Here is a 13544-nt window from a genome sequence, read left to right on the forward strand (position 1 = left end):
TGCAAAATGATTTAGTGTGTAAATGGGAATTATCTCTAAAATCAACACATTCAAACATTTTGCATATGATGGGCATACAGTATATAGTATTATAGGGGGTTGACAATACTGATGTGATGATATCTGATTTGAAAATATGGCTTATACCAAAGGAGGTTACATGAGAGAACATAAGGATTAAGTATGAGCTAGCAAAGCCCTCTGGCCTTGGTGTGCTAACGGGACATCACGCTGTAGTGAAAATCTGACCTCTGATCCCTCCGTGAAAAGTGAACCATCCTGTTTTAGTTCCTGAGGCCTCAGTATATGGCTGCTGACCCCCATGACACTGTAGTTGTGTTAAGGTACAAAAACGTGGGAGTCCAGACAGCTCAGTTGGTAGAGTGGGCACCCATATATAGAGGTTTACTCCTCGACGTAGTGGCCGAGGGTTCGACTCCAATATGCAGCCCTTTGCTGCATATCATTCCCCCTCTCTCTCCCCTTTCATGTCTTCAGCTGCCCTGTCAAAATTAAAAGCCAAAAATGCCCCAAAAAGTAATCTTAAAAAAAAAAAAAAGTAACTGCTGGTGTTGTTGCCATTGTCCTATAGTCTGATAAATTTTCTGACATCCTGATGTTTTGGCTGTAGAACTGGAATGGTATCCAGGGGTTTGTGCGAAGGTACGATAAGACATAAAGAATATAAAGGAGACTAGATTCTAAAATAAGTGTTGACGTGGTTTCTCTCATGCTGCAGCGACACACTTCCATAAAGCAATGTGACGAGCAACGGCCCCAAACACATTATTGTTTATTTTCTTTTATTAACTCTGCATTTCACAGTGCTGGCTCAGAAACATGCCTGGAAATAGATTTATATAACAAAGTAGTATATAAAAAAACTCTCCAAATTAAGATACAATAATCTAGCATCATTTAGACAATGCACCCATAGTCTGAGAGTGGCAGGAAGAACTAATCAGATGATAGGAGGTGCAAAATCCATTTGAGATGAGACAACTGATGAATTTAGTGTCAGCTTACCTTAAAGAAGCTAAATTTGTTTTGTTTTTTTAACTTAATAAGCAGACACTAAGTCGGTATATTGTGTCTTCATACAGCTCTGAGTTTGGATCTTCCATTGTCATTTCACCGACTGGATTACAACATTTAATCCGAAAGCAGCTGTAAATTTACCTGACTATGGTTAAATGTAACAGTGCACCTCATCTCAGAGATGGGGTTATAGTGTCACAGTTACCAAAACAGGAAATGGTGCGATTGTTGTCTCAGCAAAAACTGAGAGGAAGAATGGGATTTCTGTACAGAAAACAAACCAGCTGGCAGGAAACCGCACTTTTATCATTCTTTTAACTTTGATTTCCTTTCAGGGGAAGTGCCCTCTCCCCTTTCGCTGGCTCGCTGGCTCTCAGCTCTTGTGCCCTTCTCAGGCTTTCGAACTATAGCCTCTCTGTGTCCGACAGCACTCCATGCCATGACAGTGACACATCCAAACTGCCTGCCTGCCACAACAAATATCTGCAGCCATGTCAGAATTGTCGCCAGGGTACAAAGATCATGGGGGAAAAATGTGAAACATTCTCTCATGACAGATGTTGTGTGACTGAGGTGTTGAAAGATTGTTTATCGACAGGGTAACAAACTGAGAGAGAGAGAGAGAGAGAGAGAGAGAGAGAGAGAGAGAGAGAGAGAGAGAGAGAGAGAGAGAGAGAGAGAATGAAACAAAGACAAGAAAAAAGACAACGCCTGGCTGAGGCTGAGGAAAATGTAAAGACAGGATTCCCAATAAAGATATCAGTGAAGGCAGGAGGTTGGTTAAAAGCTAAAGGACAGATGTAGAATCAATGTTCTTTCTCCTCCCAGGAACATTAGCCTCCAGGGAACAGCATAACGTCTCCAGCAACGTTAAGCCCACATAATCTGTTGAACTATTGAATAATCAGCACCGCACTAACTATCAAAGAGCGCTATAGAGCTATTTTGGACAATTTAACAGCATGTTTCCAATACAAGAGTTAACAAATGTTTTGCCAGTTTGAGGCAGATTTGTTCTGAATATGGGATAGAAGCTGCACACAGGAATATTAAACTGGATTTTAGATTATGCTATAGCTTTTTTTGTTGACTGGAAAATTTGAATTTCACAGGAAGCTACAGGTTATGAACCAAATTCTCTAAAATGGGAGAGAAAGGCATTTTGGCTTAAATACTAGAGCCAGCTGGGAAAAAATTGACCTTGAACAGGACGACAAAGTTGTTTCTGATTAACTGTTGAACCGTTGAAAAGGCAAACACTATTCCATGGGCGCACTCTACCTTCCAGATGTGAATGTGGTAGCCTCACTGGGACTTTTATATGAATAAAAGAATACCCCTACTGAAAACACTTATATAATGTTGTTGCGTATCCTTCAAACATTTTCTTTTTTAATGCATTTGTTTATCTGCAATTATAAGCAGAGGATTTTCTACAAAGGTTTGTTTCAGTTAAGTCTTTTTGTGCCCTAAAGACTCCAGAAAATGGCTGTTTATTATATTCTACAGCCCCTAAAGTCTTGCTCAGAATAGATTTGATTGAAAAAGGTAGAGAGCATGCTGAAAGGGCGAAAACTCATCTACAGACCTTAAAGTGATTCAATTAAAACTTTTAAGGTCCAATGAGTAGGAATTTCTAGCGTTGAGATTATATATCAACTCTCTCGCGCCACGCAGTTCAAAGTACGTATTGCAGCTACGGCAGCCTTCACGCTTCAAAAAGCGAAGGTGTACAAAAGGCCGTCTATCAGCCGTTGTTGTTGGAGTGCATGTCGGAGAGTGGCGCGGACGTGCGCTTCACACCACGAGCAGGCCTGCGCGCCACCCGACGGAAAGGAGAGAGAAAGAAAAGGAGACTGCAGCGATAATTAACTAGTTGAAATTTGCTCCAATGTTCACTCTTTTTTTCTGATGACGCCAGTCTCTTGCTCTTTTCAATATCCGTTTTCTTATTCTGGCCCAAGAAGAAGACTCCTGTTCCTGAAATTGTGGTCCTCCATGGTCCCTTCTTCAAACTTGCCGGGGCCGGGAAGCGACGATACCCATTAGCAGCAGCCGTGAGTCGAAAACGCAAAAGGCGGAGCAGTATGTCCTGTATGTCCCTTCCCGGCTAACGTATTTCAAGATGACGCATGAATATGGAGCGTCTACCCAAGTTCATGCAAGCGCAAATGTAAAATTTCAAGCCAATAGGAATACTTGGAATTGATTGTGGTGGTCAATATTCATAAAAAAGGACACATTTGTGAAGGGCAATACAGATTTTGATAATGAACAACTACAAACGTTACACACTGGACCTTTAATATTAGAGTAACAAACGGCAGGGAATTGGGTGTGCCCGTGCAGGGCTAAAATACTTGTTTTCCAAGAGTGTGGCACAAAGACAGTGCTGTGTACATGTAACACTGGTAGATTACAAACTTGCAATTTGTATTTAACACATTACCCCTTTCTACCTCCCCCCACCCATGTGCTGTGTACATGTAACACTGGTAGATTACAAACTTGCAATTTGTATTTAACACATTACCCCTTTCTACCTCCCCCCCCCCACACACACACACACACACACACACACACACACGCACACACTCTACCCCCATTCCCTACTATACAACAACAAATTGAAACAGTAAAACAAAGTGGTTGCACAATTATCCCAGAAAGACTGCCAACCAAATTCGGAAATGGATCACTGCTCCTTCGAAGGCAAACACTGGAAGATTTAAAACCAACTACGTTTTGTCAAAACAACAACCACTGGTGTTTGTTATGGTAGACAAAGTGGGCTGCAGTAATGACGAGTCATTAAGTTTATCACCACGACCAAAGGAAAAGCACACATTTTGTCAAGTCACACATTACTCAAAGTGAGATTTGCCTCTGGTGTGAAGAGGCCCTCACTTCACAGCTCGCGTCAGGTCTCTGTGTTGACAACTGTTATGGGAGATTATGGTGACCATTTGTCACAAAAGACAGACTGCTGCTGAAATTACCAACACATGAGGTGTGAGGTCCATCACGGTTATTGGCATATGGTCAGAGATACACATCAGATGCATGAAGGAGGAGATACAGGCATGACTGACTGATAGGGACTGGGATGAGAGGAGATGTCAGCACTTTTACAAAGTGAGTTCCTTTTGAAGTTCATCTAATGCAATAAGAAGAGTACAGTAACTTTAATGATTTCGTTACATTTCAGCATATATATGTCTCACGTGGGACACATTTTGGTCCATGTCAACTCACTGTAAACATTGTGCTTAGTCAGATATCACTACAGAAATAATTAGAGCAGAAGCCAAAAGAAGAAAAAAAAAGTTTGAAATTGATACTATATCTACGCACATTCAACCAACACCCCAACTTTATGAAAAGGTACATTATCCTGGTGTGATAAAGAAGGCTCTGTATGTGGATCAATGAGCTGTGTTTGTAATCAACACATTAGTGAAGCTCTTTGCCCTGCTCTTCTTTACAGATGCATTCATACAGAACATTCCATATTTAAATGTAATCATTGGCTTAATGTATGATACATTACATTTTCTCACAGTGGACCAAAAAAGACAAATCTGTACGTCATCACCAGCATTTCCACCTGTGTCTCTGCAATCTAAGCAATGAGAAATGTGCAGACGCAGCAGCCTCATTTAAGGTAATTGCAACAGTGGACTTTATAGCAAAGGCATTTTTGGGAAATATGCAAAGTAGCTTTTATTGCCGAGAGATAAATGAGATTGATACTACTTACATGTCTGTCCGTTAAGAGTCTACAGGCAGCAGGTGGTTAGCTTAGCTTAGCACAAAGAGTAGAAACAAGGGGAAACAGCTAGCCTGGCTCTGTCCTATAGAGCTCACTAATTAACATTTTTTATCTTGTTTGCTTAATCCGTACAATAAAGTCAAATAAATGAATAAATAAGTGTTCTGATCTAACTCATGGCAAGAAAGCAAATACAATAAGCATATTTCATAAAATGTCAAACTGTTGCATAAAATAAAAGTATTTTCTTACTTAGCTTCTTACTTACAATAAGATCCTACATTTTCTGCCAAATTACTTTGAAGTCGTTGCCGCTGACCTTTCAAGGCGCAACTCATGAAGGGAGGTAGCCAGAAGGAATGATAACGTATACCTGCGCTGTGCTTTGCCTCTGCCTGCACTATGCTCTGTGACCTAGCTCATGGTTTTACCTCTGATCATGTTTATTGTTGATAAATAGGCTTTAAGCTTTCAGAACTGTGTGCATTGTTCCATTTTTATGGTGTATTCAATAGAGAAAAAACTGTAATAGAGTATTTCTTCATGGAAATGTCACGCCAGACACCCAGTTTGTAATGCTGCAAACATAACACTAGTGCAATACTCAGTGGGTTATTATAGGTTTAATCACCATTGTGTTGTGCATCCTTCAGTGATAGATAGTGACTTAACAGACGTGACATGAAAATCTTCGAGATTACAACTTTTAACTTTGATAATTGCACATTCAGAAAATTAAATATTATATTATAGAGAAATGCTTCTAACAGAAATAGGCAAAAGGGTGAAAGAAGAAGTAGTGATGGATGTCATGTCAGTTATTTTTGGCTTTTAAGCTTTTATAAGAATAAGTATTCTACCAGTTTCGAAATATTTGAAATTCCTGCTAAGAGTAAAAAAACATGCTCAGGAAACTATAATTCTGAAGGACTGAATCAGGGGAATGCATTGCAACCAGGAATGGGGCATAGTAACTCTCAGAGACACATAAAACACGCAGACCAGCAGCAGCCACCCCCTCATACCCACAAACCTGCATTCTGGCAAAGACATTTTCCATGAGTTAATCTTTCTACAGGGAGACATAGCAAAAACATGTCATTCAATGCATCATTTTGATCACTCAAATCAGAGGTGGGGCCAACTGTTGAGAGGATTAGTCCACTGAACAGAACCAAATCATGAGTGCAAGTGGAAGACATCTTGGAAGGGGGCCAAAGCGTGGCAGTGAGGGGCATTCTGCTCATAACTTGGGGAGCGACCTCATTTTCAGAATAAAAGCAAGTTTACATAACACCTCTCTCCCCATGACAGGGAGCACTGGGCAGCTGCTGCCAGGCCTGTGGCTTTCAGTCAACTACCAAGAGTTCCCTGAAAAATTATTCTCTCGGCAGCCACAAGCCTCCTCTTTGTGTTTCCAACATTAACATGTTGAAACTAAAAAAAGGTCTTAAATTGCAAGTAATGCATAAACACTTTGGTAACCTCAACTATTTAATTGCCCGACTCTTATTCTCTCAGAACCAAGCAATGGAAGGGATCAGGAAACCCTCAACCACAGTGACTAAGGTAATGGATCCAGCACTGTCTACATCCTTGACTCTCCTTCAGCTGCAAAAAAAGTAAACTTTGCCAGAGGTAAGGTAATTATAAAGCATATGATTCAAAATGTGATGATATGATAATAAAAAATAACCTGACTCACCCACAACAGTAATTATACAATTAACACATTTGAACCTCATCAAATACATTTTGTGGGTTTTGTGGACAAAAAGCAGAATATCCCCAGCCGTATTCTTTAAATAAAAAATAAAAAAAATACAAATGTAAATAAATATAATATTATTGAATTTTAACTTATGAAAGTTACCCTTACATAAACTCAACAATAAAAGTCACAGCACAAAACAACACTATAAAACATGTTGAGTTGACGTAGAAGAGGAAGACTGTACATGTCATTAGAATGTGATTCTCCATGTTGGATCAGGAAGACATACTTAGCAGCATTCTGTGAAGCAGGAACCTCTGTTTTCATTGGCAAAGTACCTCTGGACAGTACAAACTATTAGCAGGGACACACTCATTCTCAAATGCATTCCATTGCAGGCAAATACCAGAACTCCATGGGCACACAATTGATCACTGCACCTTGTGAAACAGAGTAATGTAGGACAAGAAAATATTGTTTGGAAAATGACGCAAGTCTTGGCTAATAGGTAAGTTCTCACAAAATGTGTGTCACATCTGCTATTTGGGTCTTCAGCTGGTTAAGTAAGAAAAGGCACGTAATGACATGTGGCAATAGTGTAACTGATGTAGCACAAATGGAAAGTAAATTTATGGAGAGAAAAAAAAAGCCCAGGAGAGACCTAAATAACTGAGAGGGTGTTGAACTGTGTAGGTGCGGAGGCCGTTTGGAGACTTTGCCGCTTTTTGAGTTACTGTTGGCAGTTTAACGAACAGCTGAAATATAAACCAAAAGACGTCTCAGTGTGATTTTGAGGTCCATCCCTGAATGCTAACATCTACTGTATATTGTATGATTGATTTCACAGCCTCTACTGTGAACAGGGTATTCTGTTTTATAAAGTAACATTTTGACCTTTTCATTTTAGAATGGTACAGTCAAGATGACCAGTTTTAGTGTACACAGCATATGGTTTCAGAAAAGGTAATTAACACACTAGATTACTATTATTATCATTATTATTACGAAATGCACACTTGCTCCAATGTTGAGTTTCAGTATCATTTGATCAATGCTCACATCAACAACTATAGCATTAAATAAAGGAAAACAAAGTTACATTTAGCAAAATATACTACGACCCAAAGTTCCCGTTGGACTTGTCAATAGATGATCTAATTCCCTCATATTGCAGCTTGGAGCTGTCCAGGAGATATTTCATCAGTACACAGGTCATTTACAGACCTCCCGAGACCAGTCATCATATGTCATAAAGCGAGTCAAAGCATTTTAATCTCACATCTGCTCCTCATTACCATTCCATGCAAAAGAAACTATGGGCTGGGCTTAGGTTATTGCACATCACCCAAGGAAAGGGAGAGAAGAAATAGAGGAGAGGCAAAAAAGAGAGTGAGAGAGAGGGGAGATCATTAGGCACCTCAAGTCCAACAAAAAAACAACTGTGTAAAAGTTCCACAATTTCCGAGGAAAAGTGACATTGTGTTCCTCCTATGAAATCAGATCACTTCAGTCCCAGCCATGGAGTTTGCCTCTTACAAGGCGTTATACACAACAATGACAGATCCACCACAGCAATTTCATAGTCCATTCCTTCCTCAACAACTCTGCAAACTCCACAAAATATCACCTCACTTATGCTAAATAATTACTCTGCATGAACACAATATCTGTAACTCAGAAGGACAAGTTTTTCTGTCATTTACGTGTAGATGTTTACACACCTGTATCAACCAGTAGCATCAAGTCAGGCTCCCAACCAGGGCCTTATTCTTAAAATAGACATTTCTGCCCAGACCTCATTTAAAGTAAATTGGCAGGGATCGTTTAAAACCTAAAATTCTTCCGGTGCTTTCCATGATGAGTTTAGATTTCAGGAGATGGTAGCCTAAATACAAAATATTTAGCTACATATCAAAAAAGACATGTATGTGTATTTGTTGATGCTTTTTTTTTCTTGAAAACATGCTAACGCAGCTAACATGACAATCCAAGGCAAAAACAGACAGTTTCCCATTTGACCCTTTAAGTAGCCTAACAAGTTTATTTATCATGGTTATAACGGTTTCTAGTCGTGTAATGCTGTGGCAGTTAAGATGCACACAAGCACACATATACACACACTCACACACATGACTACAGAAGACAGAGGCCAGCCTGTTTAACAAGTAGGTCAGACCAGTGCCAAAGAGGAAGAGAGAGAGCAAGAGAGAGCAAGAGAGAGAGACAGAGAGACAGGCATTGGCAGGAGCAAGCACAGCTTTTAGTACCATCATTGTCTTGGATGAACCATATCAAAAAAGGCACTAAAATATGTGTGTATGATCCTCACCTGAGGGCAGTCCTTGATGTAATGGCCCTTGTTGAAGCACAAGTGGCATAAGTAGTTGGGTGGGGGTCTTTTGTTTGGTTTTCTTGGCTCTGAAGAAAGGGAAAGGTCTGAGAAATGGTCCGTCAGGGTGTTGAGTCCATCCACGATGTTGTTAAGGGAGCCATAGGGTGACACGTTCTTATACACGTTGTTGTTTAAGGCCTACAAAATAAGAATAATATCAGAAAAGGTTTGTCATGTATAACATATTGTACATAAAATAAACAACAATCTTGGGGTGCCTTCACACTCAATTCACATACAGTCACCAACTTTGAGTTTCATAATGTGCTGGAAAACGTTACCACATACAAGACAGTATCAAGATAAAATATTGCATTTCTGGTTTCTGAGTGTTCAAAATGCTGAGATTAATCACCAATTTCCTTTGAGTGCTCTTGTCCTAATTTCTGTTGTGGCAAAAAATGAAGAAAAAAAAAAACCCCTCCAATTTCTCTCATTAAATTCAGAACATCTGGCGAGCGGCCTAGCTGTGCTCATGATCTGGAAAAATACTGAGCATGTCCACAGAGAAAGACAGGACTTTACAGAGGATGACTCATTGTAAACAAGATGGGAGGCATGTTCCCTCGCCAGCCTGTGGAACATCAGCAATGTCACCATGCGCTGTTAGTGGTTAACTAGCCATGGCCAGTGTTTGCAGTCTGCTCGGAGCCACAGATCGCAGTTTTGCATGCCACAGGGCCCGGTGAATTCATAGAAGATGCCCTCTGAATATTAATAACAGGGAAAGCATTGCCTGCAGTTCCTTATTTCCCTTCTCATTCGTGTGTTCCTGAGTTCAAATACGATCCAGAAACGACAGACAGGAATTGACCTCTGGGTTAAATTCAGTTGATTTTAGCACAGACATTTCTATTTTCAGATGGTCAGGTAATTAACCCCTGTGGACAAGTTGCTAAACAAACGGTCTAACTTGTCATCTGCCTTGACATTTGATAGTTTAATGCAACAATGGCAAATATTTGAGACACCACCCACAAGTAAAAACATCAGTGAGTGCATGGAATCCACAGATAAACTCTTCCTCCTCCACTGACGGTCATGTCTCTTTTTGGGGCATAGATCTGTCTGGGAAACAATTTTACTGTTGATGTTCAGTGTTGCACAGCACAGAAACCTTCGACTTGGCAACCTGGCCAGGGCTGAAAGCCAAATCTTTATCTGTGGGCTGTGAGATTGTCTTGCTAACCAGCTCCAGCTTTAAGACTCGTGTTCATTTACTGCATGTAGTCGTCGTAAATCAAGCATTACGGCTCTGTAGTTTCTCAAGTTTTCCATCTGCCATTTTTTTTTCTTTTGCTCTGTGTACTGTATTACTGTGTTGCGTATATTACCTCTCCTTGATGAAATGTGCATGTTTGTGTAATCACTAATATTAAGTCTTGGTTGTAAAATTATTTTAACAAATATAAAACAGTAAACTTTGCTCAGTTTATGTTCCTCACATTTATTGAGTTTGGCCTGAAACCTTCTACTGTCAGCCCAAAGGAAACTGATTTCACACACATCTGCTAATGGTGGGGAGAGAGTTTGTTTATTTTGTGTGCCTGTCTGTGTATGTGAGTGAGTGAGTGAGTGAGTGAGTGAGTGAGTGAGTGAGTGAGTGAGTGAGTGAGTGAGGGCGTGAGTGAGGGAGTGAGTGAGAGACTCAGCAGAAGGTTGTGTGTTTATGTGTGTGGCGATGGATATGTATGTATGCGTTGGGCATACAATAAGAACACAACTGGTATCATGGGTAGAATAAATTCCACAGGAAATTACTATAGGGTTAGATTAGTCCAGAATGGCTATACATGTTCAAATTCTAGACTAGAAGTAGGTTACAATGGAAGAAAAAGTGACAAACATTTATATAAAGTGTTCAAGATTGTGATAAGAATACCAGACTTGTGCCAATCAACAACAAATTCATTAATTATCACTGTTTCACTTCAAGTGGACTTTTGTGTAATCCTTTGCTGTGAAAACAACATTACTCATCTCATCATCAAATCTCTGCAGCGGTTTATTTTACTTGGCTTACTCGGTATAGTAAGTTGCAAAATGCCCCCCACCCCTTAAACTGTTTCCAGACTTTTTGTGTTCCCTCAGTTTGAAACCCTTTATACTCATGCGGATTGAATGGCATTACACAATTGCGTGTAATGTATATTGTGCACACCCAATTTTCAGAGGACTGTTTCATGTTAAATGACTTCAAAGGGCCTCTATGGTTACCACCATAATAATGGACACTGGCTCTAGATGGTGAATACACCATCCATCCACTACTTCTGTTTGCTAGAGTTTCCAACACATAGCGTCATATTAACATAGATCTAAGAAACTCAATTGCAGTGTAATCAACACTCTGGGATATTTATATATATATATAAATATATGTATTATTTTTCTGTGTGTGCTGTATGTATAGTATGTGTGGGTGTGGTGGCGGGCTCCTTTTAGCATAGTATGGCCTGCAGTATCAGGTTTGCACCCTGCACACATTATTTATTAGCATGTTTGTTCCTAAAATTACACTGAGCTAGCTACAAAAATAGACTATATGTACACAAGGATTGATTTTGTTTGCACAACCAGTCTATTTGAAGAAGTCAAGATACAGCAGACCTCAGCAGGAGGCTGCAGTGGACCGCTCTTTCCAGACAGAGGCGTGCAGGGGAATCTATTTTCATCTGTTCCTCTTTACCTTTCTGATCTAAGAAGATGTCTGATTAAAACACTTTTTGGCTTAACAGTTTCTCCTTTAATTGCAACCATTACTCAGAACAGATCTCTCTATCACACATTATTTGATGACATTATAGGGAAAGGGAATTTTACAGAGAAACTTTGTTGATTGATATTTAACTATAGCATAATATCTAATACGATCGTACTTGCTTATTTAAGATTTAAGCAGCTTACCCACATTACATTTTTCAAACAATCCTATATTATTCCTGCTATTAGGATATAACTGATGTATTCAGAGTAGGCTATAGTAACACTGTCTGTGACACTATACTGACTATTAGTGTACTGATTACCACCTGTGGAATTATATAAATACAGTATTTCCTTTATATTTTAGTGATATTTAATTTACAGTATAGCCTATAGCTACTTCTTGTGTTATATAAAGTATAAAAACTTGGCCTAATAGATGTTCTGATATATTGTTTATAACGAGTGTTGTTCAACACTATATTCAAAATACCCGTCAAATGTTGATTTAAAGACTAATTGAAGTTATTGTCATATTAGAAATAAGCCCATGATAGCGGTTATGTATCCTACCAGAATAGCCCATGCTGTACACGCTAAAACATTTGCTGAACAGACGTGCAACTTTCAAATCGGTTTCTTACTATAGGCCAGCAGCCTAACTCAACCACAATCTTACGATCGGAAATAGGCTACTGCAGATATAGGCTATATGCATGCAATCTTTTACCTCATTCCGCTGCAGCTGAAAAAAGTTGTTGAGATAGTTTGAGTTCAGGGAAGAGCTCAAATCCGCTGCTGCGGGAGTCTTGCTGAAACTGTGATCCGGGTGGGAAGAGTTGGATTCGGGTCTGAATGCGTCAAAAGCGCTGGTCTGGTGGGGGTCTTGTAAGGAGAGATAAACCCAGTTCAGAAGCTGTGCAGGCTGGTACACGGAGGCACTCGTGTCTATGGCAGACAACAAGCTCATCTTTCAATTCAAATGGCTAAACTGGATTTTCCACCGCTGAATCTTGGACTGGTCTTAACTCTTTTGCCGTCTTGTTTTTCGTTCCAGTTCCCCGGCAGATGGCAAGTGCTCCTTTTTTCTTCCCGTAAAGGGCCCTGTCCTCCTCACGCCGGGAGCCTCGTCCCAGTTAGATGTTACTCAAAAGTCATTGCACTAACATGTCAGTATAAAAAGTTTCCCCCTGCTCCCCATGGACCGCTATCTGCCTTTATTGCAGCGGGGCAGAGAGAGGCTCTTTGAATATGTAATGAGGACGGCTGTACGTCACCGAGGACGCAGGCCAATCAGCGCCTGATTTATATGAATATTCATTGCTGGCCCACTGGAGGAGACAAATGGTTCATCTGCCTATTCTAGCTCTTTAACGCAGCTCAACTTTACCAAAAGGTTAGCTTACATATTCTGCTACATCAATTAATAAAATAATTGAAATAACTATATATGTTCCATATGGTGACATGTATTACTTAGCCTACTTACTTGTAAAGTAGCCAAACATTAATAACATTTGTTTGTCTATAGGTGTTGAAAAGTGTGTGTGTGTGTGTGTGTGTGTGTGTGTGTGTGTGTGTGTGTGTGTGTGTGTGAGAGGAGAGAGAGAGAGAGAGAGGGGGGGGGGGGGGTTTGGAGTGGTGATAGGTGATAGGTGTTTTGTTTATTCAGGGTCAGAGGTGAGCAAGTTCCACCTAAATGACTAATATTTGGAGTGTGACCTATGTTAATTATTACCCTAACCCTGAGGGCTAATAATACGTCAACCTTGTTTCACTTGTAGCTAGTTAAATTCCAAACTCTGTCAATAATTCAGTCTGAAATAATATTTCTTAATGTGTCCAACAACAGAAATGCTGGATCATTGGTGAATAACCACCATTAAAAAAGACCAATCAATCAAATCAGTTAAACGATCAAT

The 13544-nt window shown here is 39.9% G+C and overlaps 1 protein-coding gene across 2 annotated transcripts in view; it reads right to left on the reverse strand.

Annotated features, from left to right (window-relative positions):
* Positions 1-12857, reverse strand: part of zcchc24 (zinc finger, CCHC domain containing 24) — a 33349-nt gene extending 20492 nt beyond the window's left edge. For both annotated transcript variants that reach the window (XM_028604153.1, XM_028604152.1), the window contains exons 1-2: positions 12353-12857; positions 8854-9054 (exon numbers count right to left, since the gene is read on the reverse strand). In XM_028604153.1, the coding sequence (XP_028459954.1) occupies positions 8854-9054; positions 12353-12592 (441 nt within the window). In that variant the 5' untranslated portion in view covers positions 12593-12857. The remainder of the gene's footprint in view (positions 1-8853; positions 9055-12352) is intronic.
* Between the last annotated feature and the right edge of the window lie 687 nt (positions 12858-13544).

The sequence above is a fragment of the Perca flavescens genome, chromosome 17 (assembly GCF_004354835.1).
Source record: "Perca flavescens isolate YP-PL-M2 chromosome 17, PFLA_1.0, whole genome shotgun sequence".
Classification (NCBI taxonomy): Eukaryota; Metazoa; Chordata; class Actinopteri; order Perciformes; family Percidae; genus Perca; species Perca flavescens.